Source organism: Peromyscus eremicus, chromosome 3 (genome assembly GCF_949786415.1).
Source record: "Peromyscus eremicus chromosome 3, PerEre_H2_v1, whole genome shotgun sequence".
In the NCBI taxonomy this organism is placed as follows: domain Eukaryota; kingdom Metazoa; phylum Chordata; class Mammalia; order Rodentia; family Cricetidae; genus Peromyscus; species Peromyscus eremicus.
In genome coordinates this window covers 84634386-84660898 of record NC_081418.1, presented here as the reverse complement: position 1 = coordinate 84660898, position 26513 = coordinate 84634386, and the positions used below count along the sequence as shown (strand labels likewise).

Below are 26513 nucleotides of genomic sequence, written 5' to 3'. Positions count from 1 at the left end.
GTCCAGCTGGCTGCTGCCAAACCTGACGACCCAATTCAGTCTCTGGGACCCACATGAAGGAAGGAGAGAGTTTCCCAAAGACGGTCCTCTGACTTCCATACTATGCTATGGTACGCGTACACACGAGGAAGTTCTAGAGGTCTGTTTCACCATACTGAACTGAGATTGGTAATGTAGCTCAGTGGTATATTTACTTGGCATGTTGCAAGGTTTTAGATTGTTTCTTAACACTCTACCCTAAAGGTTAAGATAGGGTGTTATGTGGTTTTTGGTTTTTTTGGTTTTTTTTTTTTTTAACCACAACAATAATAAAGAGCTTCATATTTTCTATCTAGCAGGTAAGAAACAGTCTTGTTTATCAGTAGGGTTAATTGGCTTTGGGCAGTCTGGAAGATAAATGACCTCCAGTGTTATCAGGGAACAAGTGTCCTGACACACAGGACTTGCTGGTTCATGTGCATTTCCCCGGAGCTAATGGCTGCTATCAGCAAAGAACAGCGGCTGAAGGCGGGGCCCGAGGACTCCCCACGCGCTGCCCCGCATCTGCATGCTATTTTGTGGTCAGCAGCCTTGCCTGCCTCACACACCTGCTCCGATGCAGCTTCCTCTTGTATGCACAAGAGTGCATGCAGATGTGGGGCATGGGGTCCTGTACTTCCCAGGACACCTATTTCTAGCAATTTCTCTTGTCTTTAAACCTATCAGTATATCATAAAGATTCTTACTGTTGTAGTTTTAAACACTGCCTCAGCTGTTTTTCCTGAGTCTTATTGTTTTTACTCTATTTTTTATTGCACTTTATTCCGTGTGCATACGTGTGTGTGGGGGGGGGGTGTGGGGACAACTCACGGGAGTCAGTTTACTTCTTCCTCCATGTGGGAATAAGGGATGGCCTGGTTGTCAGGCCCGGCAGCAACCATGCTTTTTACACAGGGGGCCACCTTACCAGCCATTATCTAACTTTAGTAAAACCTATTTCTGAGGGGAACGTATTTCCCTCATTTCAGTAGAAAACATTTAAAATATTCTAAAAGTATAGCCTTGAAAAGTTACTTAGTGCCTATACAGGGCACAGTGTGTGCATTTTGGGAACTGACTCCATTTGGAAGAGGGGAACTGACTGATAGTCTCAGCCCCTGTGGCCCCTTACGATAAGGACACCAGTGAGTTCCCTTTGTGGTTTCAAGGCAGCATAACCAGTAGACTGAATCACTGATCTGGACAGCTCATGTGCCGAGCCTTGACCCAGCAGCTTCTACAGCCACAGGAAAGGACCAACACTCCAGAGAACAGTGGCTCACATGTGGACTGGCATCTTCCCCCGGATCAGCCAGAGTGCCAAGCAAGGAACCTATCATGATCCTGTGTCCTCACCAATAGCAAGCTCGTGGGGGCCTTAAAGCCAACCTGGGGGAAGCAAAGGCCCCCCCCTCCACTGTCTTCATTCACCTCCACATACTCTGGCTCTGGTGGTCATAAACAGTCATTTTTGGAGTCCCAAAGGTCCAGATCACCCCTAGGATACATGCCCAGCACATGGGTTCACAAATTACCCAGAATGCAAAGGAACATCTGCAAAGTGCCAGGAGACCCAGGGAAGCTTCTCTCTACCCGACGGGAAGGGGGTTGCAAGCAAGCTGGAAGCATGTGCACAGTGCTCTCATGCTGCCAAATCTTTTCTTGAGACGTTTCCTTTGGAGAGGAGTGAAATTTCATTCCATTCCCTGTCCTGGCAAAGCGTTCAGTTTCAGGTTTCAAATTTAATCTGGTATATTGTGAGCAGACCTAAGGCCCAGCTGTCACCCCCTGCGCTAACGCTTCCTGTGCCTGCTTCACAGCTGGGGCAGGGAATCTGAGGGAGCAAGCGAGCAGGGCTAAATGGCCCTGGAGATGCTGCAGCCCCTGCAAGTCGCCCCTCATGTTTGTTCCCATTGTTTAAAGCCACGCTGAGCTCTGAGGGTGTCTGCAGTCACGTGGGGTGACTTTTTCTAGCTAGATGACACTTCAGCGTCTCCCCGTCTTTCCCCACACGGGGTTCACGGCTTGGAAAAAAAATTCAAAGAAGGAAGAGCTCACTTTAAGGAACTGCAGTGCTTAGTTAGAGGAAGCAGTGGGCAATCTGGCAGCCAAGTGAGGGAGGGTTGACTGGCAGGCGCCAGCCCCTGGCCTGGGTGGCACCAGGCAGGCGACCCTGGGATGCAGAGAGCTGATGTTACTCTTATAAGATGCAAGACACTGTGTCAAATCTAGGGATGGAAATAAAGACTTTAGTTCTTCAAAGTCTCCAGGTGGAGCTGTAAGCTACCATCAATGAAGAAGAAAGACATCGTGGAGGTCCAGCTGTTCAGTGATGTGACAATTTGCCATGAAACACCACACATGAAAGTTCACTGAAGGGAATTAAGGTCAAGGTAATTCCCTCAGCAAAATCGCCATGCCATTTCCCCTCTTTAAGGATCATGTTTCTTAGAAATACAAGTAAGTGGCATATTTGTGAGTACACAATGAAGCTCCATCCTCATTACCTAATGATTTTATAATTTCAGGAGAGGAGGGAATTTAGGTCAGAGAACTTGGGGTTAACTAAATATGGGAGGGAGCCTAGATCCACCACAGCTCTTGGGATCTGGGATGGTTACTATAGAAATGCTTGTTTCCACATCTGTAATTGCACACTGGCCTCTTCCTCCCTTTGAGGACCAGGTCATCTTGCCTAGTGCCTGGTACAATCGAGAGCAAAGTTCTCAGGTACAAGTTGCCTGTCTACAGCCTTACTGTGATTAAAAGCAGACAAAATTTAAGGACACTCAAGGGAAGGATGTCACAGTGAAACCTCCCTTAGTGAGGTAGTGGATGCCTGGGCTAGGATGCCACAGTGAAACCTCAGTGAGGAAGTGGATGCCTGGGCTAGGATGTCACAGTGAAACCTCCCTTAGTGAGGTAGTGGATGCCTGGGCTAGGATGCCACAGTGAAACCTCCCTCAGTGAGGTAGTGGATACCTGGGCTGTGTGTGGAATTAGTTGAGAACTGATTATAAAGTGCTCTGAGGGAAATAACTAGGGTGATGGAACACCCCAAAATGAATTATGGTGCACATAGTGCACACTCAGAGAATAGCTCAAAGGAATAAGTCCTACTGTGTGCTTTCAAAGCCACAGAGTGGTAGGACGGAAAGACTGGGCAGTTTCAGATCTACTTAACTAGTAGTATATTATCTTGGTTGAAGCAGTGGACACTGGGTGGAGACTTCAGTTTTTTCACCTCTGATACATTTTGGGGTGGTCTGTAGAAAGAGGGGTGGTACCAAGGACAGCAGAGGTATGTACAGGGTTCTGCTGCCTCAGCTCAAGGACCAGCTCAGCAGGATGAGCCTGCTGACAGCAGACACACTAAGTGGGGGTCTGCGGAGCTGAGAAGGCTGAGGACTTAGGCCACAACCATTAACTATACTGCACGAAATGCTGTCTGTCCCCAGGGTGATCTGTGGTCTTCAGCTCCCTGAAAGAAGAGTACGCCAAGTTCACATTGCTCCACCACTCACTCAGACCAAGCCTAAATTAATACAACATGCCAGTTTCTTCTCAAATATCTTTTAAGTGCAATTTCAATATAAATCACACTTTTGATATGACTAAGCATCCCTTCAGAGACTGCTACTGGTCTTGTTAACAACTGGCACATGAATGGACACTTTGAAGTAAAAAAACACAAACTCCACAGCTCGTCAGTTGCTCTCCCTCCCCCGCAGAATGGATGTCAGTACAAGTGGGAACACTAGTATCTGACAGGGTGGAACGGGGTAGGGCAGCATTCATGTTCCCAGATGCTAGATGTAACCAGTGAAGTTAACAGGGCTCACTCTCCTGAGACTATACATGCATGATCATTCAAATGTGCCCACGTGGAAAGGCAGGGGTGTGGTGCACATCCACAATCCCAGTCCATGGTGACAACATACAGCAAACCAGTGCTGCCTGCCGTGGCTCTGAGGCCCTCCTGGTTGTCTCATTTGCCATCTCTTTTCGGGCTGTGCCCCACCCCAAGCCCTCCATGATAAGCTGCACACACCAGAAGGGAGATGTCTTGCCAAGACCTTTCTGGGAAGTGGGGCAACCTGACAGGGTTAAACCTGATGTTGCTGGGGGTTTTTGTCTTTGTTTTTTCCCAGAAAGGTGCGAGCAGTGAGTGGCTGAGCAGGGAAAAGTGCTCCATATGCTCAACAACCTGAGTTCAATCCCTGAAACCCACACGGCGGATGGAAAGAGCCAACTCCTGCGTGTTGTCCTATGACCTCTACATGTGTGCTATGTCATGTATGCATCCATACACACACACACATATAAAGAAATGTTTTTAGAAAGATGTTAAAAGAGCTACTAAGAGTTTAAGGCTAGCCTGAGATGCACAAGAGACTGCCTTTACTACATGGCATTGGCATAAAAACAGACAGGTGGATCAATGGAATCCAACTGAAGACTCAGACGTAAATCCACACACCTATGGACACCTGATTTTTTTTTTTTTTTTTTTTTTTTTTTTTTTGAGACAGGGTTTCTCTGTGTAGTTTTGGTGCCTGTTCTGGAACTCGTCCTGTAGACCAGTCTGGCCTTGAACTCACAGAGATCTGCCTGGCTCTGTCTCCTGAATGCTGGGATTGAAGGCGTGCGCCACCACCGCCTGGCCTGGACACCTGATTTTTGACAAAGAAGCCAAAATTATACAATGGAAAAAAGAAAGCTTCAAATAGTGCTGGTCTCACTGGATGTCAGCATGTAAAAGAATGCAAATAGATCCATATCTACCAATCTGCACAAAACTCAAGTCCAAGTGGATCAAAGACCTCAACATAAAAACAGATACATTGAACCTGATAGAAGAGAAAGTAGAAAATAGCCTTGAACACATTGGCACAGGAGACAACTTCCTGAACAGAACACCAGTAGCACAGACACTAAGATCAACAATTAATAAATGGGACCTCCTGAAACTGAAAGGCTTCTGTAACACAAAGAAAGTGTCAACAGGAGAAAACGACAGCCCACAGAATGGGAAAAGATCTTCACCAACTCCACATCTGACAGAGGGCTGATATCCAAAATATATAAAGAACTCTAGGAACTAGACATCAAAAAACCAATAATCCAATTAAAAAATGGGGTACAGATCTAAACAGAATTCTCAGCAGAGGAATCTCAATGGCCAAGAAACACTTGAAGAAATGTTCGACATCCTTAGCCATCAGGAAAATGCAAATCAAAATGACTCTGAGATTCCATCTTACATCTGTCAGAATGGCCATGATCAAAAATAGCTCATGCTGGAGAGGAACAAGGGGAGCATTCCTCCACTTCTGGTGGGAGTGCAAACTTGTACAGCCACTTTGGAGATCAAGATGGCGATTTCTCAGAAAATTGGGAGTCAATCTACCTCAAGACCCAGCTATACCATTCCTGAGCATATACCCAAAGAATGCTCAATCATACCAAAGGACACTTGCACAAGTATGTTCAATAAAGTACAAACTTTATTTGTAATAGTCAGAACCTGGAAACAACCTAGATGCCCCTCAACTGACAAATGGATAAAGAAAATGTGGTACATTTACACAATGGAGTACTACTCAGCGGTAAAAAACAATGACATCATGAAATTTGCAGGCAAATGGATGGAACTAGAAAAGATCATCTTGAGTGAGGTAACCCAGACCCAGAAAGACAAACACAGTATGTATTTACTCATAAGTGGATATTAGCTGTAAAGAAAAGGATGATCATGCTAAAATCCACAGACCCAGAGAGGCTAAGTAACAAGGAGGACTCAATCTCACTGTGAAGGGGAAATAGAAATGACATTGCCAGTGGATGAGGGGGAGGGGGTTTGCATGAGGAGGTAGGGATGGGAGCAGGAGGGATCAGGTGGGGGGATGGAGGGGGAGAGTACTGGAGAGACGACTGGGAAAGTGTGGCATTTCAGGGTGAGATGGAAACTCTCAGGAATCTACAAAGATAATCCTAGTAGTTAAGCCTCCTAGCAATAGTGGATACACAGCCTGAACTGTCCATCTCCTGTAACCAGGCAACGCTTCCAGTGGAGGGATTGGGACACCCACCCAGCCACATAACCTCTGACCTACAATCTGTCCTGCTTACAAGATGTGTTGGGGTAAAGGTGTTGCAGAAATTGTAGGAGTGGCCAACCAATCACTGGTCCAGCCTGAGACCCATGCCACAAAAGGGAGCCCACCCCTGACACTACCTAGAGTGCCAGGACCCAGAGGATGGGTAGCCCAGAGACCTAGGATAGAACCAAACACGAATGGCAAGAAAAAAAAGATTGGTGTATAGCCCAACTGTTATCAGATGTTTCACCTAACAACTGATGGAAACGATGGAGACCCATAGCCAAACATTAGACAGAACTCAAGGAATCCTGCAGGAGAGGGGGAAGGATTGTAGGAGCCAGAAGGGTCAAGGACACCATAAGAAAACCCACAGAATCAACTAATCTGGGTTCATAGGGGCTCACAGAGACTGAACTGACAACCAGGGATCCTGCATGGGCCTGACCTAAGCCCTCTACATATATGCTACAGTTGTGTATCTTGGTCTTCTTATGAGACTCCTAACAGTGGGAGCAGGGGCCGTCTTTGACTCTTGCTTCATTCCTTATACTTGGTCGCCTTGTCCAGCCTTAATATGAGAGGAGGTGCCTAGTCTTACTGCAACTTGATATGCCATGTTTGGTTGATATCCATGGGAGGTCTGCCCTTTTCTGAACAGAAATGGTGGAAGAGTGGATGGGGAGGGTAGTTGGGGGCAAGGAACTGGGAGGAGAGGAGGGTGGGGCAACTGTGGTCAGGATGGGAAATAATAATAATAATAATAATAATAATAATAACCACTAAAAAAAGAAGCTGCCTTTAAAAATATGTCTCAAGGAATGCACTCTGACTCCAGCTCTACCCCGGCTGTCACAGGTTTTCAGGAGTTATGCGCACGTAACAGTCCTCTAGTCTCTCTTCCCCAGTGGAAGACCATAGCAAGCTTTCTCCTTTACTCTTCCCTGTATTATTTGAAATTTGAGGATTTTGTTGTTTGATCTTAGAAACAGGGTCTTGCTACCCCAGTGCATGTGGCTCCAATCCCTGCCTCAGCCTTTCAGGGTTACTATGCCCAGCGCCAGTGTTAGTTTTCAATCGGAAAGACAACACATTTTGCTAAGTGTAAAAAAGCCAGCAACAAGAGATTTACATGGAACAGGAAACAGCCTTAGAGACAGAAAGGGATTCATGGGGCAGGCAGGGAGTGACTGCTAATGGTCCTGGAGTTTCTTTGGGGGAGATGGCACACATCACCAAGCAGCACAGCTCTGTAAATATGTGAAAGACCCTGCACCATATGCTCTAAACAGTGAATTTTATGATGTGTGAAATGTGTCTCAGTAAAGTGGTTAGAAAGAAAGAGGTTGAGGGGTAACAAGCAAGAGCAGCTCCACCCAGTGCACACAACAGGGGCAGTGCTGGGATGTTGTGAGGCAAAACAAAGCCAGATGAAAGCCAGATGACGGGCTATGAAGTCCCACAGGTGGGTGAAGGGACCCCCATGTGCTCCTGAAGATAATGAGGGACCAAGACTCTTGAGGGGGAGGAGACAGAGCAGGTTCAGTTTTCAGAAGTCTACTGTGCAATCTTGCCTGAGGCAAGGACAAGACTGAACCAGACAACATGCAGAGCAGAGGACCCCAAGAGCCAGCCCGGCACGCGGGCCTTTTCTTAGACTATCGGGAACAGTATGAACTTAATTTCACTCTCAACTAATTTACAGTTCGGACAGACTGGTACTAGACTCACATGATTTAATAGGAGAGGCAGTGTGGCAAACGGCAGAGGATTTCAAGCCTTTCCCTCTGCAGTCTGGTTGCTAGTCCAACACACCTTTCCATCATTAAGGCCACGTAGGCAGGTCCCATCATTTGCCCCAAATCAGATTTTTCAGGCTAGGCAAGTGTTCCCTCCCTTTCGATGGTACCCCAGGGATGCAGTCCTGAGTCTCTTTTTGGTGTCTATCAAAAGTCATTAGGACCCTGAAGGACTTTACAGAGCAAGCTACAGTGATTATGGGGCTGGAGCCAAGGCTAAGCAGTTAAGAGCACTGTTCTTCCAGAGGACCTGGGTTTGAGTCCCAGCATCTACCTAGAGGCTCACAACCATCTGTAATTCCAGTTTAGGGGATCCAATGCCCTTTTCCAATCTCTGAGGGCACTGCACAGTTGTGATATACAGACAAACATACAGGCAAAACATCTACACACATATAATTTTTTAAAAAATCTCAAAAAAAAAGAGCAATCGCTATAATCATCAGAGCAGGGGCAGGGGTGGTGGTCGAGTGTCAAAACGCTTGCTGCACAAGCCTGAAGACCCATGGGAAACCCAGGTGTTGTGGTGTGCGCACACATACATACACAGACGTACGCAGTTGTCTGACCTCTGAAAGTGTAGTTTGGTGGGAAATGGTGACTGCAGACAGCTGGGTCTCTACTCCTGCCAAGTGGACTCTGTGTACAGCGTTATGAAATAGCACCCTAGGCAGCGTGTTCAGCTTTATGTGAGAGACTCATTCTCTCCTCCACTACACAAACTCCAGAGCCATCAACTGTCAGGTGGGCAGCCACTGGCACACGTAATTAAAAGGACAGGAAAATAAGAGGCATGAGAGAGTGGGGAAGGTCAACAAAGAATCAGAGAGAAGAGCCCACAGTGACTCAGTAAGCCACACCAAACGCCGTCATTTTAGGCCTTTCCCAGGAGACAGAAAACAGACAGGATGTCAAAAACCCTGATCCAAGAGCACTGGGAAAGGCCTTGGAACTGAATGGGCTTCAGGGAACATCTGTAAGGCCAGACAGATTGGCAGAGGATGGGGCTCCAAGTAGAGGATCCTGGACACGTGTGGCCCCACAGCGGATGTGGAATACGGACGCACGCGACAAGAGGCGGCAGCAAACAGCGGAGCACAGAGGGACAGCAGGAAAACAAAACCTGTGACTCAACGGGGTTGTGCTCCTCAGCGGCTTGTTTATCTACTGGACCATAAAAACCTGGCGATCTGAAGAGTACAGACCAAAAGGAGAAACGAGTGAATCCAAGTCAAACAAGAGAGGAAGTGTCTACACAGACATACACTGCTCCTGACATTTCCCACTTCGGAAAACTTGGGCCCAAGGGATTCAAGTACCATTGGATTTGGTTTGGTTTAGTTTGGCGGGACAAGGCCTTGAACTCGAAGCAGTCTTCCTGCCTCTGCCTCCTGAGTGAGTGCTGGGACTACAGAGTGGTCAGGACCCTGGCCTGACTGCTTCATCTCCAATCCCGGTTTATCTCAGCTGTGAGACAGGGAGAGTGACATGCTACATATCCAGAACGATCTTGAGGGCTCACTGAGTTGACAGCACAGTGCACCTGTGGCATGAATCCTGGCATACACCCAACACGAACTAGGCTAACTGCACTAGCTACCGACACTAGATGTGGACACGGGCAAGCAGGTCAAATCTGCAGGCCACCGTCTGCTGAGACAGGATGCTGGGATGAGGCAGGACGACATAGTGAGTCACACTACATGCAACACCTGTTCCTATTGGAGCTCACTCCTGCCACACTACCTTGTCTTAAATCACCTGTCTTGAACCTTGGGTGGAACAATCGATAACAATTTAAAGAAAAACTGAAATACTATGTGAGAATCTTTAAAACTAAAACCTGTCCTTGTGTTCACAGACAAGCACTAGGGAAATCAGGAATGTTAAACATGCAATGTTATCTCTTTGACAAAAGAGACGTATAATCTGAAGGCTGAGAACGGAGGTGCTAATAGCTTAGATGATTCCTGCGCTATTTGTATGGCCAAGGACCACAGGAGGCTAACAGCCCAGATGACCTATGCACTATTTGAATGACTGATACCATAACAGATTCTCCCTCAGGCCCTTAAGATAACACATGTAACCTGTCTTCAGAACCCTTCTTCATGGCAGAAGTGACATGGACTTTGAGAGGAGTTTGTATGTACTGATGCCTCCTTGGGTCCATGGGATTGTGTTACACTAGGAAACCTTTTTTAGATCATAGTGTACTTAAATATGGCTACAATAAACTGCCTGGTGTCAGACTCCACAAGTTTGAACCAACACCAGCTACTGAGTCGTGTTGAACTGGGTTTTCTTCGTGACTCGCTCAGACCATTACTCTGCCGGCTGGGGTGTTTGCAGAGACACCCACAATAACTGAAGCCCAGGAATGACACATCACATCTACAGAATGTTTTCATCAGCTGTTTTAGAAGAATGATGGGCAGCATCATGACAAATGAACTCCATGGTAGGCGCCTCAACATGTGTCCAGCAGAGCCGACTAGTAAATGAAGAATACTACTGCAGAGTGGAAGGGCCACATGGTAGGCTTGATAGGGGTGTCTTTGTTTCCAGAGTGCTGAGACTGGCTTTTTTCCTTTGTCCTAGTCAGCGTTAACTGTCAACTGGACGCAGTCTAGAGTCACCAGAGAAAGGAGTCTTGACTGAGGGACTGCCCAAATCAGACTGGCCTATGAGCAAGTCTATGGGGACCTGTCTTGATTGTTAATTGATGTTGGAGGGCCCAGCCCACTGTGGGCGGTACCATTCCCTGGGCAGGTGGTCCTGGCCTGTACAAGGAAATTAGCTGAGCAGGAGTCTGTGCAAGCCAGCAGGCAGTGCTCCTCCATGGTTTCTGATACACCTCCTTGGCTGTGAGTTCGTTCCCTGGTTAGAAGGTAATTCTGCATGGAATAGCAAGTAGGTCTATCTTAGAATTCCTGCCTTGATTGACAGACTGTAACCTGAAAACTGAAATAAAGCTTTCCTACTGCAAGTTGCTTTTGGTCAGATTATTCTTTACCACAGAAACAGATATGAAACTAGAACACTTCTTGTTCCGATTTGCATTAGCATTTCTATGTCATACAGCAGAGACGGGATTGCAGCTGAAGTGTGTATTTGGAAATGTTTGAATTTAAACCACATGCAATAGCTCACCTTTATGCGGTCAGGGTCCACATAATGCATTCTTTTCATGTCACATTCTTCAATGGTGTAATTTAACTTGAGGATGTACAGGAGCCACACTCCAAACACAACCAATGTACACCTAGGTGGGGGAATCAGGTATAGTAACGCAGTCTGTGATACCCAGAGAAAAACCTAAACTAAGTGCAATCCTAATTCAGATGGAATAAAAGTACAGTCTAAGGCAGTGGTTCTTAACCACGGGGTTGAACGGCCCCTTCACAGGCGTGGCATAGCAGATATCCTGCGTATCAGATATTTATATTGTGATTCATAACAGCAGCAAAATTACAGTGATGAAGTAGTAATGAAAATGATGCTATGGTTGGGGGTCACCACATGAGGAACTGTATTAAAGCGTCGCAGCATTAGGAAGGTTGAGAACCACTGATAAAAGGTCACCACAGAGTAAAAGGAAGGTGTCATTTCATGATGAGATAAATTAGTCATTTATGACTGTCTTGTTATAAGCAAATATAGAGTCCTCTCTCACCCCTAACTTTTTTTTTGCAAGGGCAGAAAATCCAAATAATAAAATCCAAATTACAATGTTGATGATGGAACTGAACAGAGCAATAACAGAGCTGAACTACTGAACTACAGAATCCTTGCTTCTATGGTTTGTTTTCCTGATTCTTTAAATACTGTCAGGCCTTTAAAAAAGGAACAATCTAGGTGCAGCGGGAGGTGGAAAAGCTGTAGATGAAGTTCTCAACGTTCTAAAAAAAGACACCGTCTCACACGGTGGCTAACAACCACCTGTAGCTCCAGTACTAGGGATCCTCTCCTGGCCTCTGGCCTTAGACACACACGGTACACAGACACACTAGCAGGTAAAACATTTAAAAAAAATCAAACAATACATCTACTTGTATTTCTAGAGAACTCCACCAAGAAATGAGTAACTAGAAGGCACTAACAGTTACCCTTATGCACATCAAAGAGCTACCTCTATAGCTCTCATAAATTCACACTAGTTAATCATCACACACGCACACACGGATGGACAGACGCACAGTCCCTGGAGGAAAGAGTGTGTCTAGTTTTGGTTCTGGAAATCTTGGTGTTCTTTGGTTTTGAGACAGGGTCTCTCACTGTCCTGGCTGTCTCGCAGCTTGCTAGGTTAGACCAGGCTAAGCTCGAGTTCACAAAGATCCTCCTGCCCCTGCCTTCCCAGTGCTGGGATTAAAGGTGTGTACCCACCATGCCCAGCCAAGATCTCAGTTTTAATAAGTCCCCAGTAGTAACAATGGTAAATGAAAAGTTAGAATGTCTAAGCCACAACTTAAGAGCCATTGCTTTAAACAATCTACATTCTTAGGAGTTATTTACTTCTACCTATGTGTATGAGTATTTGCCCGGATATATATATATATATATATATATTCACCACATGTGTGCCTGGTCCCCAAGGAGGCCAGGTGAAGGCATCAGAGCTCCTGGAACTGGGGTTACAGGAGGTTATGAGCCACGATATGGGCAACAGAAAACAAACCCAGGTCCACTCAAAGTGCACAAAGTACTCAGGAGACATCCCTCCAACTCTCTATGGCTTATAAAAACAAAGTTAAGGAATAATCTTTTGAGAAAAGTAACATTTTCTTAAGGCAGAGGCAGTTTTTAAAATAAAGCCCCTAGCAAACTGCACTGGCTATAACAGATGCAAAATGCTGAGGAAACTGATCTGAGGATGAGAATGCAAGGAGGGGGTGCTGGGAGTGTGTCAGACTTCCGGAGTTCTCCCTTCAACATGCTGCTCATGGAAACCTGAACCACATCTTAATCTTTCCTGAGATTGAGCACACGGTTAGGATCTGGTACTGTCTATGAAAATGGCTTGGCTGAGCTCGGGAGAGCAAATCTCCATACAAAAAATGCGACTTGTACAAGATGCAGGTAACATCAGTTCCCCAGAGCAGAAGGCAGACATGGAGAAGAGGGAGAAGGCACTTCACTGGGCCCCTTGATACCTCTCCCATTAATCTCGTGAACTCAGTATGATTGACTCCTCTCTCTAAATCCTAGTGATGATATGGCATGCACGTAATATCCCCCCCACTCTGTGTGTGTGTGTGTGTGTGTGTGTGTGTGTGCGCGCGCGCGTGCGTGTGAGATATGTGTAAGATATGTGTGTAGGCATATGTAGCTTGTGTGGAAGCCAAAGGACTGTATGTTGGAACTGGCTCTCTCCTTCCACTATGTAGGTCCCAGGGAATTAAACTCAGATCATCAGGCTTTTTACTGGTACCTTTACCCTCTGAGACACTTCCTTCCTTCTATCCCTGTTTTTGAGACAGGATCTCTTGTTGACCTAGAACTTTCCAAGCAGCCTAGGTTGGCTGGCTAGTGAGCAACAGGGATCCAACCATCTCTAAGACTTCCCCAGCTCTGAGATTATAAGCACATGCCACCTTGCTTGGCTTCTTTAGTGTGGGTTCTGGGGACAGAACCTAGGTCCTCAGTACTTGAATGACTGAAGTATCTCCCCCAGTTCTCCTGTCCTGTCTACACACACACACACACACACACACACACACACACTGTCATTTAATTTGAAGAAGGAAGGAAGGAAGATGTCACCTTGGTTTGGCTGGTACCAAGAAACCCATCAAGTCTTCCTTTGCTAATCCTCCCCGGTGGGATCTGAGGTCCCCTGGCTTAAACACCTGCCGTCTTCTCTAATGTTCTGTATTTAGTGGTACTTCGTCTTCAGGGTACTTCAATTTATCATATTTACATTAGCTCACGATAGCTAAGAACGCCTCTTTTGCTAAGCAGAGACATGAAGAAGAGGCATTCAAGCTGCTCTCAGGCGTCCAAGCTCAGACACTGATTAGCTGCTAGGAATGGGGCTCCCGTCAAACCCATCCATCACACGCAAGCAGTGCATAAACCCACTCATCTGTATACCGAGTCTTTACTCAGCTCTGGTTTGACCCGCTCCTTGGACCAGTGTCTTCCTCTAATAACAGGTACGAACCTCACTGAACACGTCTCCTAACCTTATGCTTGTTGGCCCGGAGAGGAACAGGACCTGGAGGCTATGCTTACTTGAGAATGTCTTTTAGTAACAAGCTGGGTCTTCTCATCTTGTTCTGGGTTCGGGTGTACCATTGCAGGGAGGTCCTTGAGCAATCGCTTCTCAGCTTTACAGAGGTGAACTCACTTGGCATTGCTGGGAGGAGAGAGGGGAAGAAAGAGAGAAGCGTCAGGTGGATTATACATGAAGAAACTTTAAAGTGATACAGCCACGCTTGGAGTGCTGTGTGGTGATAAAAGGGATGGATTCCTGGTACAACTTGAAAGAAACAAGAGGGAGTTACGCTCAGCTGATGTTAAAGGGTTCCACTGTTTCAGGAAGAAAAAATTAAAAGGAGTGTGGGGCGTGGCACCATGAAAGGCCCTGAAGCGATGGAAATTCTGGGTCTTGATGTATCCTTGCTGACATGCTTGTTGAGACACAGCACTATTGTTTTGCAAGATGCCATGGGGAGGGGGGTGATAAAGGGACAGAGAATCTATAGATTGTCACATATGAACCTACTACTATTCCAAAATTCAAAATTTTAATTTGGGGTAAGGGTCTGGCAAGATGGCTAAGTAGATCATGGCAAGTCTGATGACCTGATTTGGATCCCTGGGTCCCACTTTGTAGAAGGAGAGAATCAACATCTGAAAGTTGTCTTCTGCCCTCTGCATGTGCACTGTGACGCGCACTCGTGTGTGTGTGTGTGTGTGTGTGTGTGTGTGTGTGTGTCTGTCTGTCTGTCTGTCTGTCTGTGTGTGATACCAAGTGTTTTTCTCTAATATCAGCCATGGATCTCACTGATATTTTCTCCTAATTCTACACTGTTGACCAAAAGAGGGACACACACACACAAAGATTAAAAATGTAATTCTTCAGAAGGCCTTCCTTTAAGCCATCTATACAGAAATGTTTAGAGATGACACAGTAAATGAGAGAGCTACTTTACAAAACAATAAAACAGGAAGAGGGAAAATGAAGACCATAGGGAAAATGGCCGAGACCATACTAACCTGGAGTTGGGGACAGGTATGTGGGGCTCACTCTATGACTTGTCTGTGATGTTTTATGGTTTTAAAATCAAGAAAATGTTTTCAGTTACACTAAAAACACAAGTGTCACATTAAGAGAAACAAAGAAAAGGAAAGTATGGCAATTTAAAAAGAAACATTTCCTTTATGTTTCTTTTTTCCCATCCCTTTGCATAAGTATTATCACAAGGAGAAATACGGCAGAGGTTGTTCTACTCTCCACCCCGGCCAGTACACCCCGCCTCCCCAACAGAACTCTGGATTTTCAGTTGGAAACATGGCCTGCTAGGACAGAGACTACATTTCCCAGATTCCCTTGGATTTAGTGATGCTCTGTGTTAGCCAATGAGATATGAGCAGAATTCCTACTTGCAATTCCCAGGGTGTACCCCTTAGCACAGTCCCTTCTGCTTTTTGCTCTTTCCATCGGACTGAAACATGATGAGAATCATGCAGAAACATAATGAGCCACTTTCGACCACACAGGAAGATACCTAGTACACTGGACAACACAAAAGGAGGGCACCTGTGAGAGATAACGTTGTGTTTGATGTTTTGATTACTGTGCCCAAGAGATCCATAAAACAAACAAACAAAAAAGCTTCTAATATGTAAGCCCACTTGCCTAAGGACAGAGACTTCTTGAATTGCTGGGGGCTGTTATTCATATAAGATAAGAAGCCACAGGTTTTTACTCCTCTAAACAAGTTGGGTTGATCCAACAGAACCGGACATGCTTGATCACACATAAGTGGTAGGCAGGAAGAAAATCAGGATATACTTGCCCCTGATTGGACCCAGTGGGAAATATGTAGCCTTATGGGTTCTGTCTTTATAAGTCTCTACAAAATGTGACTCATCTCCATTTTTTGGGAACCCTAGAATGGTCCTGGACAGAGTCCATGAATTTGGCCAGTATTTAATAAAAGCTTGCTTCAAATTTTGCTCAAAAAATGGTGGTAGTGGTCTTATTCTCAACTGGTGGGATTAACATTTTCTGGAGGCCCCAGCGAGATTCAGACTACCCACCCCAAATGCTATTTTTTATTATTTGTTTGTTTATTCATTTATTTATTTGTGTTTATTTATTTATTTATTTATTTATTTATTTATTTATTTATTTATTTATTTATTATGAACATAGTGTTCTGCCTGCATGCCAGAGAGGGCACCAAATCTCATTATAGATGGTTGTGAACCACCATGTGGTTGCTGGGAATTAAACTCAGGACCTCTGGAAAAGCAGCCAGTGCTCTTAACCTCTGAGCCATCTCTCCAGCCCTCTGCCCTCTGAAAAGGTTTTTTTGTTATTTGCTTTGGTTTTTCAAGACAGGGTTTCTTTGTGTAGCCTTGGCTGTCCTGGAACTAGCTCTGCTGACAGAGATCGGCCTGCCTCTGCCTCCCACTTGCTGGGATTAAAGATGTGCGCCACCACCGCCCCTATCCAAATTCTAAAGCCAGGTCTTCACTCTGGAACCCTTTGGCTTTGAGACCACTGCACGAGGCACACACCTTGAAACATTCCAAGGCTCCAAGGCTGCCTTTGGTTTGATGGACTATTGAGTGAACTGCCATGCTAAGAAAAGCAGCAAGCATCTATGGAGGCCTCCTGGAGAGTCATAGTCTGTTCTGTTCTGTGAGACAATGATCTGGGATATGGAGGGGGTTCAATGGGACCCCAATATTCTCCCCTTCAGGGCAAATAGTAAGACATCAGGCAAATAGAGAAGCCTGCCCAGTTCTTGTTAGCTGGAAAGTTTTGTCTGTCTGTCTCCTGTATGAAAAAATTTTTGTCTGTTTCATTGTTGGAAAGGTTTGTCTGTCAATGGGTCTGTGTTTTCTGGTGTGTCCATAAGTTTTGTTGCAAACATGGAGGGAGCTGAGAGAGAAATGGGTCAGAATCAGTTGAAAAGTATGGTGGCCACTACATATTTTGTTTCTGACTGTTCTTCTTTGAGTGTGTGGGCTTTCTGTGTCCTGTGTTTCTGTCTCTGCTGCTGTCAGCCACCAGTCACCACTGCTACCATGGCCACTTTTATGTCCAGGGCTCAGAATTTATTTCTGAGCTTTCTGGTCACTGGGTTCAGTTTAGCAGGGACCAAACATCTCTTGAGGTGGATAATATTAAAGTTGTTTTATGCTGCTCTACTTTATTGAAAAGCTGGCTCTGGAATTGGGTTATGGCTTTCCCTTTTTCCGACCCAGGCATGCATGCTTTTAAAGTCTCTATGTCCAGGGTCAGGGGAGTCAAGACTATGTCATGCTGTGACAGGGAAAAGAAAGCAAAGCAGAACAGCCAAAAAAGTTAGACTATTATTTTCTGTAACTTTCTGTACTTCAAGTTTATAAGTTTATTTCATATGGTTAGAAATCTGTAAAATCTGTAAAAAAAAAAAAAAAGTTAACTTAAAACTCATAATGAGCGTTGATAGTTAAAAATCTACGCATAGGTGCTCTTAAAGGACCATGTGGCTTGGGACATAAGCAACGTGTGGTTTGCCACCATCTTAGCTGCTGTCCCCATCAGGAAGTAGGCAGCCATGGGGCTGGCAGCCACCTTTGCTAGGGATGGAGAGGATGGATGTCATGTGACTTCACTGCCATCTTGATTAAAGATGACCACATGGCATAAACCAACCAAGGAGGCAACAGGTCTCCAAGGTATTTTGGATTAGAATGGATTTTTGTATAAAAATTCCTGTCCTGAAAACAAAGCTATAAAAACAAGGTTTATGAAAGGTAGGACTTTAAAACAATGCTTCTTTAAAAAGGCATTAAAGGGCTGGAGAGATGGCTCAGGGGTTAAGAGCACTGACAGTCTTCCAGAGGTCCTGAGTTCGATTCCCAGCAACCACATGGTGGCTTACAACCATCTGTAATGAGACCTGGCACCCTCTTCTGGCATGCAGGCATACATGCAAATAGAATACTGTAAACAGAATAAATAAATAAATCTTTAAAAAAAAAGATTTATTTATAAAAAAAAAAAAAAAAGGCATTAAAGCTGCACCTTCCTACATTCACACACATCAACATACCTGGTGCTGGCGGCCAAACTCTGTAATGTAAGAGTCACCCGGGGGTGGGGGGGGTACTGGTTTAAAGATATGAAGGGATGGAGAACAGCTGATGCTTACCACTGTGTGGCAGGGCTGGAGTTCCTAAGGAGAGCCCAGGGAAGGGCCTAGAAGTTCTGGAGATGCCAGTGCCATGAGAGCCACCACAAACAGCACCTGCTATAAATGGAGCCGGCTGGGACTGAAAAGGCATGCTTTGTATGCTGCTGAAGCTGGGGCCAGAGTGGTGACCCAAGCCCCTTGGAGAAGCCCAGAGGATTGTGGGTGAAGCCCAGATGTGGAGCATGGAGCTGTCTGCACTGTCGGAGCTTGGTTTCGCCCTGCCCAGACTGTGGTTGTGCCCTGCTTCTGCCCTCTTGAAGGAAAAAAGGTACTTTTTAAAAAAAATAATGCAGGGGCCCACAGTTGAAAGTCTTAAACTTCTTTAAGAGGAAATTTTGTAGTTTTAAATTTAAATTAAAAAACTGGATTTGTTTGTCTTGTTTTTTTTCCAAGACATGATTTCTTTGTGTAACAGCCCTGGCTTTCCTGGAACTCGCTTTGTAGACCAGGCTGGACTTGAACTCATGGAGATCCTCCTGCTCTGCCTCCTGAGTGCTGAGATTAAAGGCCTGCACCATCACATCCGGCTAAAACTGGATTTTTAAAAAAATGAACAACTTTTAAAACATATAAGTTTATAAGGCTATGAGACATTTTAAATTTACAAAATGTTTTATATTATTAATATGTGACCTTAACAAATAAATAAGTAAAAGGCTAAAGAGTTAGGGCCACAGCTATGAGCACCAAACACTAAACACCAGAAACTGGGATGCTCCTATCTAATGATGCAGCAGGATTATGACCTAAGCGGTATGGCAAAGAATTCAGAGATTGCCTCTCCTTACCCAAGGTCTACTCAATCTAGCAGACCGACTTAAGAATATATGGCTGGAGGCTGGAGAGAGGGCGAAGTGGTTAAGAGCGCTGGCTGCTCTTCCAGAGGACCTGAGTGAAAACATGTGGCTTCTTATCTTAGATGAATATAAGTAAACTGACACTCAAGTTATTTCATTTTTTCTTTTTCTTTTCCCTGCTATTATAAATAACCTCTCCCTCAAGTCCAGTTCTAACTCAGCAGATAGTCTACACTGAAAATATTTAATACCATAGTGTATTGTTCTACTTGAAGTACATTCAAAAAACAGTGCCAAAGACCTTATTAGGAAACCTTTGCTGAAGATAATACCGAAGCCTTAAATGAGAAGTCACAATAGCCAAGACCCTGGCAAGTTTTCCAACACAACTGTGGTCAGCCTAGTGAGCAGAGGCGGAGGGCCCACGCTGGGGGCAGCGCCATGGGCTGTTCTAGGGGGAGCTTGGAAGACACACACCGATGGACACACAGACAGCGGAGGCCTGGCTCATGAGCTCGCGGAAGGAAAGGACTCATCGGGAACAGAGACAGTGGCCATTTGTGTAATATTTTGGCCAAGAATCTGGCTTTACTTACCCCATGTCCTGAGAATCCGAGAGAAGTTAAATTTAAAGATAATGGTCTGCTTTGGCTGAACTTTCGAGGCAGAATGGTGAATTCTGGCTGCTGCTGAGCAGCACTGAAGTGTTTCCTCAGGGTCAACACATGAAGCTGATACATCTACAGCCCAATGAAGGCCTGACTACACCTTAAGCTGGCATTAAACTTGACAGTGTCATACCATCCTCCATACAGTACTGGTGTTGAAAGCCTAAAAAACCCAAGACTGAGGGAGTCGTGGAAAGCAACTGAGGCTAGGCACTACAGGGCAGGGTCTGGTGAGTGTCTACAGAGGCCATGAAACGTCATTGTGTGAAGCTGTGAAGATGAAGCCTCAGTTTCCATGGAAACCCCAGGATATTGACGGTGTCAGGACTGTGGTCACCAGTCAAGAAGAGCTGCAGGCATGGAGTATAGCCAGCCTCAGGAAGAATCTGTGCTGAGGTAGAAGGGCTGGCGGGGTGGGTATATCCAAGTCCATTGGAGCCTGGCAGATTTCATTATGGGCTTAGATGTTGGACGCAGAGCTGCGGGGTGATGCCTACCCCGCTGGGTTTTGATTTTGTTTTGGTGGGACTGTTTCATGCCATTCTTTCATTTTGAAATGGAAAGGTTTATTTTGTACCAATATATAGCTTGTTTTTTTTATTTTACATAAGTCACAGTGAAGAGACTTTGTATTTTTTTTCCTTTTTTTTTTTTTTTTTTTTTTTTCAAAACAGAGTTTCTCTGTGTAGCCTTGGCTGTCCTGGTAGACCAGGCTGGCTTTGAACTCACAGAGATCTACTTGCCTCTGCCACCCAAGTGCTGGGATTATATGTGTGTGCCACTCCTACCAGGTGACTTTGTATTTCTTAAAAGGGTTGGAATTTTTAAAGACATGGGAGGTGTTCAAGTTGGACTGTAGTTTATGAGATTGTGGACAGGAGGTAGAGGGTTATGGCTTAAGGGTGTATGTTTTTCATGCCAAGCTGATAAGATAAGAGACAGTTTAGATCACACTGGCCTGTGGGCATGTCTACAGGTGTAGTTGGAGTTTTCTCCAGTCCCACTCAGCCCGCAGCTGCTCAGATCCAAGCAAACACAGAGAAACTTATATTACTTATAAACCATATGGCCGTGGCAGGCTTCTTGCTATCTAGTTCTTCTATCTTAAATTAACCCATTTCTATAAATCTATACCTTGCCACGTGACTTACCAGTACCTTTACATCTTACTTCTCATGGCAGCAACGGCTGGCAATGTCTCCTGACTCAGCCTTCCACTTCCCAGAATTCTCCTCTCTGCTTATCCCACCTATACTGCCTGCCTGGTGACTGGCCAATCAGCATTTTATTTATCAATCAATCAGAGCAACACATTCACAGCATACGGGGATTATCTTGGTTATGTTAATTACGATGGGAAGACCAACCTATGGTATGGCACCATTCTCTAGGCAAGGGATCCTGAACTGAACAAGTGGAGGATGTTGGGTGAGCACAGGATACATGGGTTTGCTTTCTTCTGCTTGACTATGTGGTCAACAGTCCTGAGCTCCAGCCTTTGGGACTGCCCCGAAATGACAGATAGGAACCTGGAACTGTGGGCTGAAATAACTCCTTTCTGCGTCGGTGAGACGGTTCAGTGGGTATCACTCTTGTCAAGACCGATGACCTAGTTCAGTCTCTAGGACTCACATGGTGGAAGGAAGGACTGACACCCAAAAGGTGACCGGTGACCTCCATGTGTTGGCGTGATACAAATACAAAGAAATACAGAGTCACCTGGCAGTGGTGGCGCACGCCTTTAATCCTAGCACTCAGGAGGCAGAGGCAGGCAGTTCTCTGTGAGTTTGAAGCCAGCCTGGTCTACAGAGCGAGATCCAGGACAGCCAAGGCTACACTGAGAAACCCTGTTTTGAAAAAAAGAAAGAAGGAAGGAAGGAAGGAAAGAAAGAAAGAGAGAGAAAGAGAGAAAGAGAAAGAATGAAAAAGAAAGAAAAGGAAGGACGGAGGGAGAGAGGGAGGGAGGGAGAGAAGGAAGGAAGCGAAAAAAATACAAAGTCTCTTCACTGTGACTTCTATAAAATAAAAAACAAGCTATATATTGATACAAAACCCCTAATGAATAAGTGAATACAAATAAACTTTCTCTCCTTAGTTGCTTTTATCAGAGTATTTTATTGTAATAACAGAAGCGTGTAATTACGGCAAGAGCAATTCCACTGCTAGTAGTCAGTTCAATTAGCTTACGTTACAGGGGATTACACTCACACCCTACCTGCAGGAACTGCTGATCTACATCTTCCTATAAAACTGTCCTCTGGCTTTAGTGCTGTGTGACATAGTCAGACTTAAATATAACTTGCCTCTTGTCTCCCTCACCTAAATAGAGTTTCGCCAGGACTAGCCTATTGTCTCTCCTGGTTCTCTTCTTCTCCTAAGTGCGTGGCTCCCCGGGGCACATCTGTTTGACCCTATCTTTACTCAGGCTACTGAGCCACAGCCCTACTTTATGGCTTCACTAACTACTTCACATAAAAGAGGCTTATCTTTGAAGGTATTTTTCTGCCCATCTATGAAGAGTGGAACGGATTTTTACAAGCCTATACATCTGATAAGGAAATCTGATAAGGAAATATCTGATAAGGAAATCATTCTTAGTAGAGCCTGGTGGAGACGTGATGAAGAGCATAGGCTGCTCTTGTGGAGGACTCTAGTGGGGTTCCCAGCACTCATGTCTGATGGCTCATAACTGCCTCTAACTTCAGCTCCAGGAAGTTATGACACCTTCTTCTGACCTCAGGCACCTGCATGCAAGTGTGCACACCACACACACACACACACACACACTCACACTCACACACACACTCACGGAAGGGAGAGAGGGAGGTAGAGGGAGGGGACAGAGGCAGAGGGAGGAAGGTGGGGGATATAAAAAAAAAATCTTTAAAAAAAAAAAGTAAGGGGGAAGCTTCTATCCATCTGTAGAATATTTTACCTTAAAGAAAATGTAGCTGGGCGGTGGTGGCGCACGCCTTTAATCTCAGCAATCGGGAGGCGGAGGCAGGTGGATCTCTGTGAGTTCGAGGCCAGCCTGGGCTATATAGCGAGATCCAGGACAGGCTCCAAAGCTACACAGAGAAAACCTGTCTTGAAAAACCAAAAAGGAAAAGAAAGGAAGAAAGAAAGAAAGAAAGAAAATGTAGCCAAAACTTATTGAAGGCCAACTATGTTATATGTACCACAAAAGGCGGCTAGAACAGGAGGGAGCCGTGATATTACCCAACATCACTGTCTATACTTCCAATCAGATGGAAAAGAGAACGTCTAAAAGTGAAACTTCCTTAATCAATGATGCACAAGTAAATTATTATTGATATTAATACCATATTGCTATAATCTGTTATTATTCATATCTTATTTGATCAGTCAAGTGATTACATGCTGTGTAATTCTAATTCTGTACATTTTTTTTTGTTCTGTGTTTTTGTAAACAGGGTCTCTCTACACAGCCCTGGCTGTCCTGGGACTCACTATGTAGACCAGATTGGTCTTATACTCACAGAAATCTATCTGCCTCGGCCTTCTGAGTTCTAGGATTAAAGGTATGTGCCACTGTGCCTGGCATTTTATATATTTACATTTATATATATATAATTTATAAATTAATTATATATAATATGTTTTAAAAATTACATCAGGGGACAGCTTGAAGAAGGGAGTCGGTTCCCTCCCTCCTTCCATCATGTGGGTCCTGGAGATCAAGCTGAGGTCACCAGGCATGGTAACAAGTACCTTTACCCACTGAGTCACCTCACTGGCTCCCGATTATCTGTTTTTGAAATGAAAGAATTTCAGGGAGGGAGGGAAGTAAGTGGTCACAAGGAGTTGGGGACTGACTGGGCTGCTGGCGGGAGAAAGTGAACATGGTTACACCAAGACCGTGGGAGGAAACTTCAGATCTCAGGGGTGGCTGAGGGGAACCTAGAGAAGTGATGACTGTGGAGACGATCACTGGTTACAGGTCCCCCCAAACTTTCATAAGACTAAGAATCAACCAGTACAGACAAGAGCAGAACAGATGCTTCCAAGCAGTATAAAATGAAACGGCAAACCGACCCTATGGATAATTACTGGCGGAAAGTAGACAGGGCACCCACAGATTGGGAAGGATAAGCCTACACCTGCTCTGACCAAATCCTAAAAGACCTACCTCACTGGACTGCTATCTGGATTTCACTTTCCCAAGGGCACAGCTGGGTAAGTAGAAGTACTGAGAAATCAACCCACCCTTCTCCCTCTCTACGGCCTGGGGAGAGTGGAGCTCTGAACAGCAGGTGGATCATGTACATGAGGGCTTAAGTAATGAGGGCCTGCTAGGGCGATACTGTTCCAAATGGCATCTGAAGTTGATAAATCAGTGAGTAAATCAAAATGACTGGAGTGGGCTGTCCAGAAAAGGGAGCAATGGCCATGGAGCTGATGGCCATAAAGCTGATGGCCATGGCGGTGACGGCCATGGCGGTGGGAGGGTTATGAGAAATGGATTTCACAACAGATGAGGAATTAGCCCAGTTGGCTGCGTGCTACACTCCCAGTGACTGTGGCAAGCTCTAGAGACTCATGCTGTGTTGGCACAGGTGAATGAGGAACGGGGGGACAGCCTGAGGTGGACCAAGAGGAAGAGGAGGCAGTGGCAGACGGACTAAGGAATTATGAAAGGAAGATGGAGAGAAAAGAACACATCAAGGATCTGCGTCCCACAACACGAGGTAGACATGAATGTCAGGGTTTGTGTGGGTTAGGCCGGTGATGAACGGGGAGATGAGCAGACGCCGGTGCCCAGGAGGCAGTGGAAATTTGGGTCTGTGGTTTGACAAAGTAACTGTCCCGCCAGCCCGCCTTCCTCCACAGATCCAGGTGAACTAAGCTGCATGAAGTCTACCCCTGGAACACACAGACTGACTGTTCTTTTCCTGTCTGCCCAGGTAAAATTCAGTTCCTGCAGTAAAGAAGGAAATAGGTAAGTCTAGAACAGATAAGGACCGAGGGCCATTCGGATAAGGAAGATAAGAGATGAGGTAAGATTCTTAACGAGACAAAATCCCAGTGTGGAAGAACAGTGCTCAGATTTAACTTGGAAACAGCTACCTTGAAGGGTGGGAGAGAAGGAAAAAGAAGTATTAAGAAAAGAAAAAAATCTATGCTGGGCACGATAGGTCATACCTGCAATCCTAGCAACCAGGAGTCAGAGGCAGGGGAATTACTGCGAGTTACCAGCATGGGGTACAGGTGAGAATCTGCCACGAACAAAAAACAAAGAAGGGAGGTAGATACAATCTGTGACTTTGCAGGCTGTAAATAATTCTGGACCTCTCATCATTTAAACTGAATACTAGTTCTTGGACAAAATGCTCTTTAAGTTGCTTAACCCTGGAGGAGGGGCGACCATAGAAACCCCTGATGCAGCCACAGGAAAGACTAATTTGTCAGTTTCACCGGCCCTGCCAGGCCCAAAGAAAGGACACTGAGACAAAATAAGACCTGCCAAGAAAGTAACATGATCTGGAGGACAGCAGTGGGGTGTGTGTGTGTGGGGGTGCTGCCCAGAGAGGGGACTGCCCAGCGGTGGTGTCTGCCACCCATGAGCAGAGCAGTCTGAGATCGGTCAGTGGACAGGCAGGCATGGCATCCAGGAGCTCAGAGGGGCCAGGCTGCAATGGATGCCAGTGAACTCTAAGTCAAACTCCTCTAGCCTTACCCCCATGAGGGACAGAGATATTTCCTGTTTGCTTCATTCAACATGGAGGCCCACGGAGGACACTAAGAAAGACAAATCCTACATGGTCTTACTGACATGTGCAACTAAAAAACCTCAAAACTACAGATCAGACAGTTCACCAGCAGTTACCACAGGCTGGCTGGGGAGGGAACAGGAAGCAGATGAAGAGTACAGAATGAACAAGTATAGATCTCTAACGTAACATGTGAGGGCTAAAGCTAAGAATATGAACTGGGTGTGGGGCACAGGCCTGGAACCCAGCACTGGGGAGGACTGCTGTTGAGTATGAGACAGGCCTGGGCTAAACAGAGTTCAAGGCCAGCCTGGGCTTGTCCTAAAAAGCCCAAATCAAAACAAACTAAAAACGAAGATAAAGTGTATGAGGGACTCCTATTAGCTAAGTGTATTTCAGCTGCTCTAATAACAAAAATACTGTGAGGTGACAGGTCATCACTTTGTTTTACTCTAGTGGCCGCTTTCTTATGTTTATGTATCACAGACACGCTGTAAACCTCATGGAGCCGTAAAAAATCACTCAGGAGCACACCAGTCCTGTGCCTTACCCATGCATGGCTTAGGAGGGCCTTGACTTCTAAGTTCTCTTCCCGTTCTAGAAGTCGACCTACCCTTCCTTGCCCAAGTGACTTCCATCCCCACACAATCTAGGTAGCTAACAACAGGCTAGCTTTAGCAGTGCAGCAACACACACACACACACACACACACACACACACACACACACACACGCGAAAGCTTACTTAGAATCCTAGTAACAACACAGAGACAAGGTATTCAATTGGTCTTTTCAAACTTGGTGTAGGGGCTGGAGAGATGGCTCAGTGGTTAAAAGTACTGGCTGCTCTTCCAGAGGACCTGGGTTCAATGCCCAGCACCCACATGGCAGCTCACAACTGTCTGTAAGTTCAGATCTCCAGGATCTGATACCTTCACACCAATGCATGTAAAATAAAGTTAAAATAAATTTTTGAAAAAA

The 26513-nt window shown here is 45.4% G+C and overlaps 1 protein-coding gene across 6 annotated transcripts in view; it reads right to left on the bottom strand.

Moving 5' to 3' along the window:
* Positions 1-26513, bottom strand: part of St3gal5 (ST3 beta-galactoside alpha-2,3-sialyltransferase 5) — a 72812-nt gene that overhangs the window by 10822 nt on the left and 35477 nt on the right. For 5 of the 6 annotated variants that reach the window (XM_059257969.1, XM_059257971.1, XM_059257973.1 and 2 more), the window contains exons 2-3: positions 14153-14276; positions 11072-11183 (exon numbers count right to left, since the gene is read on the bottom strand). In XM_059257969.1, coding sequence (XP_059113952.1) covers positions 11072-11183; positions 14153-14276 — 236 coding nt within the window. Of the gene's footprint in view, positions 1-11071; positions 11184-14152; positions 14277-15139; positions 15424-26513 lie in introns of those variants that run through there. The other variant, XM_059257972.1, reaches the window with a different exon arrangement.